The sequence below is a fragment of the Notothenia rossii genome (genome assembly GCF_949606895.1).
Source record: "Notothenia rossii genome assembly, chromosome: 11".
NCBI classification, from domain to species: Eukaryota; Metazoa; Chordata; class Actinopteri; order Perciformes; family Nototheniidae; genus Notothenia; species Notothenia rossii.
The window spans coordinates 7,878,790-7,885,113 of record NC_136910.1 but is presented as its reverse complement, the minus strand read 5'-3'; the positions used below and the strand labels follow the sequence as shown (position 1 = coordinate 7,885,113).

The window sequence follows — 6,324 nt, the reverse complement described above, 5'->3', positions numbered from 1 at the left end:
AAAAAGCGGGTAGTGACACATTTTAAACCAACACATATTACTGCGATGAAAAACATGCAATTTTTATTCATTGTTCATCTAACAAAAGGTAGGTCAAAAAGTGCATAAAAACACAACAAATTAGCATTAATTTAACAGAATCTGAAAAAAAAGTGAACTGTTGTAGCATTACATTTGTTTGCTTTAGAAGTCAAATATTCAGGTTATGTTTTTTGAACCAGGCACATCCCAAAGTGCATTTACTGAATACAATAATAGCAGTCTTAATGAATGTCCTCACATACAAAAAACACAGCTAAAGAGTTCCAATGCAACACAAAGAGGTAGTACTGTAGCAATACTTTTTTTTTACTTTTCAAGTAATAGCAAAAAAATCATACGTTTTGGTCACATTTGACCCAGACACATTACAAAGTGCATTTAAATGAATACAGAAAGAACTGTCAAACCCTTCAGTGCACAAACCCATAACAAGAGATACGGCTAACTATATGAATGAATACTATACTACACGCCTACTATAGTAAACTAGGTGCTTACTATCACCTCATTTGTGATTTGTCATCGCTGACTTACTCAATGGGAGAAGGGACATTTTTTGTTTTGAACAAGAGCAGTGATTTTTGGCTCATAGGATGTCAATGCAATCCTAAGACATTGCTGAAGAGTGCTGTCAGTCAGGGAGCAGCGAGTGCTACTTTTGATTGAGTTAATGTGTGAAAAGCTTGATTCACATGTGTATGTTGATCCAAACATACTGAGCACACAGATCGCTACTTTCTGAACGTTAGGGAACTGCTGTTTTTTGACATCACTCCAAAACTTCGCTGGCCCGTTAGTGCGCTGCATGTCAATAAGTTCCAGTGTATATTTCCCCTTGTCGATGCAGGGGACCACTTCCTTTGCTCTGGTTGATACGTCCCCCTCTATTGCAACAGTGAAGGGGTCTCTGGCAAAGCCCATCATCACCTCTGTGGGCAGAGCAAGTCCATCCAATCGACCGGCAAAGTTCTCTTTCAACCTCGCAATGAAATCTTTCATAACATCCGTGATTTGTGCCGGAGATGTGATGTGTTTGGGGAGCGTCGGAAAATGCAGCATCCGACCCGTGCTCAAGTCGGTCGCGAAAAGGTCCAGCTTGACTTGGATCTGCTCCACAAGATCAATGACCGTTTTGTCTCTGTTTACGCTTCAGAGTTGAGACAGATATGTTTTTGAGTTGCTATCATAGTACCACCGTTACTAGCACCACTAGATGCACTTTCAAAAAACGTGCTACGTTGTGGTTTGGTGGTTTCTATGAAAAGCGGAGTGTTGCGTTCAAGGTCTGTACTAGTGTAGGAATTTGGCTACGGGAGGCTGGGCCACTCGGGAGTTGGTTCTGGGCCGCATCTGGCCCGCGGGCCGCCAGTTGAATAGGCCTGCTGTATATAGTCAATGTGAGGTAAAGTGTGTCGCCAAGGTAACCGGTTAAAACTCCAAGTGACGATGAGGTCTTAAAACGTATGGAAAGGGTCTTCAAAAAGGGATTACATCTGACTTCAGGATTCCTGCATATACCCCGTATTAGAAAAATCTCACTTCTAACCGGCATCAGAAACAGGTTTATTACCAGGTAGATTGACGCGTATGAGGAATTTGACTTGATGTCATGTTGCATGTAAATAAAAGTAAAATGCCATTATTAAAAAAAACACCAAAAAAAACATAACGTTAAAAAAATATAACAGATAATAACAAATATATCAGTATTTACATAGAAATAAAATTTGGAATAAAAAAATCGGCAGTAATAAAATAAAAAACATTGTGTGTATTAATGTAATGTAATGCATAGAGTGAAGTGGCTGAGCCTCAAAATGGGATACATATATTTATTATTCTTGCAAGAATGGAAGTAGTCGACACAAAGCATTTGGTACAACTAGTTCCTGCACAGTGTCCTTCACATGCTGATATACAAGAGAGGGAGTTACACCGACACAAGATGGAGGAGTACCGATTTAAATCAGTTTACAGTGTTTTGTTCAGATTAGCTAAGGCCCACGTCAGAAATGATCATGCTCGTCCTATGCCTTTCTCCCTAGAGGCTGAATCATCATCTTAAGTCTTCTAGTTTATCAAATGCCTAAAACAGTGTGTCATGGTTCTCTTCTAGGTAATCATACATCTTGCTACACTGTTATACACTTGGGCCTTTGTTAGCACCTCTGTCCTTTAAAGAGAACAACAGGTTTCAGGTTATTGAAATATTTGGATAGGTAGGAACCATTCTTTCCAAATCTATAGGAATTAGCTTTTTAAAAAAACTTCATTTACAGTTGTATTTTTTTCTTATCTAGTAAAATAAAGTCATACAAACAATAGGAAACAATAATTGTATTTAATACATTAGAGTTTCAATCTTGATCTTTAAGCTCAATATAGATTGGCATGTGTATGTACTGCTAACTGGATGAAGTCCATGTAAAATGAATCAAAAGGTTGCTTTTCAAGTTCATGTTGTCAAATTTGTCCGGGGAAACTTGGTACAGTTCTTCCTGCCATTTAGGAAGCTCTTTGAAATGCTCATCAAGACTTTTCCTTTCTTGGGTAAACATCACTTCTTGATGGGCACAGATTAGAACGTAGCAGGCATTTCCTTAACTGTAACCGCCCTCTCAATTATTATACCGGCATACTCCAACAACAGGCCATTTGAGGCAAGTGAGGAATTTGTGCCTGTGTTCGCGAGAGCATAACGCGTGTTTGGACACCAATTGAATTTTTTTAAATCCCTTTTTATCTGAGGACATATCCAAGTGGGACAAGACAATCAAGAAAAAAACTAAATGGGATTTTAAAGGATTATCAGAAAGGGTAGGTTTCTCATATCTCTGCATTAGGTTAATGAAATCCATTAGACTTAATACGTTGTCATCCATTAGCTTTGTTCTTAATGCTTCTTCTGGGTAAAATGTTCGACTTGTCTTAACTGTTGTCTAAAAGTAAAGGTAAAATGTTCGACTTGTCTTAACTGTTGTCTAAAAGTAAAGGTAAAATGTGTGGAAAGTACTAATTGTACTTCACTGATGTCATGTGGTTTCAACTCTTGTACAATGTCTTTAAGATAAGGTGTGAAACAAAAACCGAAAGAGTTTACCTGAAACCTATTTTATTGTTTTATTTCTTATAATAACTGCCTAAATTGCTGTCATTTCAAGAGGTATAATCATGTTTATTTTATGGTTTCAGGTTATTCAACGTTGAATCCTATCACAGCTTTTTGCACCCTAGACCGACCTTTAGATTGGTTGGATTAGTTTCATAATGAGCTTTAAATTGGAGGTAATAAGATACTCTTCAGTTTCTTTCTTTAACCACACAGCTTTTGCTCCGAGAAGGACTGTTGGATAAATCCTCCAGACTTTCAAGAAGCCATACCCGAGACAGCGCTGCAATCATGGGGGAGTGGGGCTTCCTCGGTGGTCTCTTTGATAGCCTCCAGGTCCACTCGCCGATGCTTGGACGTTTCTGGCTCTTGTTGATGCTTGTTTTTCGGATTCTGATCCTGGGAACTGTAGCCAGTGACCTGTTTGACGACGAGCAAGAGGAGTTTGCCTGCAACACGCTCCAACCGGGCTGCAAACAGGTGTGTTACGACATGGCCTTCCCCATCTCCCAGTACAGATTCTGGGTGTTTCACATCGTCCTCATCGCCACCCCTTCCCTGGTTTTCCTCATGTATGCCATGCATCACAACAACAAGAGGACCAGCCAAAATAAGACCCAAGTCTACAGAGAAGAGCTCCGTCTAAGGGGGCTTTACATGATCAACGTGGCCTTCCGCATGTTGGCAGAAATCGGCTTTCTCGTGGGCCAGTGGATGCTGTATGGATTCAAGGTGGAGGCCCAGTTCCCATGTAGCCGCTTCCCCTGCCCTTACACTGTGGACTGCTTCACCTCCCGCCCTGCAGAGAAAACCATCTTCCTCCGCTTCTACTTTGCCATAGGGTTGATATCGGCGATTTCCAGCTGTGCGGAACTTTTCTACGGCTCCATCAAGTGGTTCTGCTGCTCAAGCCCGCCTCCCCCGACCCCGGAGCACCAGAACCTTGACAACTTTGAGAAAGAAGAAAAGACTGTGTCGGAGAGCCTGCGCGGCAGCATGAGGCATAAAGGAGGAACGGTGAGGAGCAACACGAGTAGGAAAAGCTCCAGCATTGGACACAAAACCAGGGGTGGAAGATATTTGAGCAGCAAGGCATTCATGGTGTGAGACAAACTTGATTCGTTATGGTGCAATCACTTGTTTTTTACTCAATGTTATTATTATATAAGTAATACTGTATGCATCTCACTGTTAATGGTAGAAGGAGACATCATGATAAAGTGTTTAGGAGACAGTCATAAGAGAAGGAAATGAGCAAAGACGAGAGAGAACTGATTGCACGTTGAACACTTGATGACTTGTTTGGTCTCATGAATCATTACAGACCGTAAATGCTTCAGGAGGGGAAACAACAGGATTAAACTTGATTGAGTTGTTTAACACTGATTGCTCTTTGTTTGAAAGAGAACTGATTGTACTTCCATCAGACACACCCTTGATTGAAGTCAAAATCTGTACACTAAGGAAAATTTAAATGGATTAAGGATGTCACAATATACCGTATTGACAAGCCTGATATTTAAATACACAAATAATGTTTGATATCCAAACTCATTGTGTATGCTTTTGTACAGTTAGGTTTAAAGACTTTCTTTCCACCTCTCTACACTTTCGAGAAAAGAGATTTAAACGCACAATGATTGAAGGCTAAACATGGTAGCATTTTATATTTTCTTTAATATTGTGAAAAATCTTTTTGACATATTAGATTTAACCCATAAGGACCCACGGACACAGGTGTCACATGACCTTTAAATGTTCAGGAAAGTTCCTTATAGTCCCTAAGTGACACACCCTGAACAGTCTGGTGGGTCATGGTCCAGGTCATTTGATTTCGTGTTCCCAAAACAACATGTCCAAGATGTCCATGTGCCAGAATAACACATGTGACAGTCCCGCCTCAAAACCCACCTCTTCAACTCTGTATCCATAAGCCCCCCCCCCCCCCCCCCCCCTCTCAACTTGTCAGAAATGTGTTCTAGGTGGTCCATTTAGTCTACATTATGTTCCCCTTCATTTTTCCAAAAGTAGAAATGGGTCCGGATTCTTATGGGTTAAATTATCTGCGGCTCAAGGGCACTCTGTAGCCAAGTAGCTTAGTAGCTTAGCTTAGACTGAAACACTGGAAACAGGGCAACAAACAGCTACTTTAATTTGATCGATAGCTACCTATCAACACTTTATACATAAAGGCTATCTTTTCACTTGTGTTACCCACAGAAAAAAAACAAAAGTGTGTAAAAACTATGTTACGGTTTCTAGCCAATCTCTGCTATCTGCAGCTAGCTGTTAGCCCTTTCGGTTTTGTGCAAAGCTAAGCTACATTGGAGAGTCATATTAATATATCTCAAGAAGAAAACAAATTCGATTATTTCCCAAAATGTGAAACTTTCTCTTTAAGTGTGGTTAGATGGTGTGACCACATTATATTATATAATGAGGCATTAACATATCAGTTAAGGAATTATAAGTTTAGCAGCAGTGGTTGCTCAGGTTTGACATTACCCCATGTATCTTTAACATGACCATAATTCATGGGTTATATTTCTTGTAATGCTACACCTTATAGGCCTACACTAATTTACTTTTCACATGGCTGGATAGTTTATTGGTACTATATGAGTGCAATGCATGTGATGAAGTAGGCTATGGTGACTTTCACACAGCTTGTTTCTGATTATTATTATTATTATTATTATTATATAAGACTGTTGTTGCTTCATGTCAGAAACAAGCTGAATGGCATTGTTGCTTTGTTCCTTCTGCACAACGTTAATTCCATTGCATTGTAAATGTTGTCCTACCTATGATGAAAAAGACTTCAATCAAACCTGCCTCATATTATCACGTTTCACCTGCAATACATGAATATTAAAGTTCCCCTTCAGTCAAAAATGTGTTTTCCTATCTTTGCTTCACTTTGCTGTTTGGAAAGAGTTTCACACTATGAGGTGGTTTTCACTTTCAATGGAAATGTTTCAGCCACAACATAGGCTTTTAGACATTTAACTAAAATATCTTAAACCTTTGCAGTACAAAATTATGAGGACAATCCATCTTACACTCTGATTATCTATTATCTGACTGGAAAATGTTTTGTAAGAAAATGTTGAGATAACACAGTATTAAGCAAATAATCTTGCATTAGCAGCACCCCCCATCATTCTCCTCTG

At 39.5% G+C, this 6,324-nt stretch overlaps 1 protein-coding gene across 1 annotated transcript; it reads left to right on the top strand.

Annotated features, from left to right (window-relative positions):
* The first annotated feature begins 3,282 nt into the window (after positions 1–3,282).
* On the top strand, positions 3,283–6,046 carry LOC307025368 (gap junction delta-3 protein-like). The gene has a single exon (XM_079660000.1). It carries the CDS (start codon positions 3,443–3,445, stop codon positions 4,256–4,258), a length of 816 nt encoding a protein of 271 aa, XP_079516126.1. The 5' UTR covers positions 3,283–3,442; the 3' UTR covers positions 4,259–6,046.
* Positions 6,047–6,324: the final 278 nt, after the last annotated feature.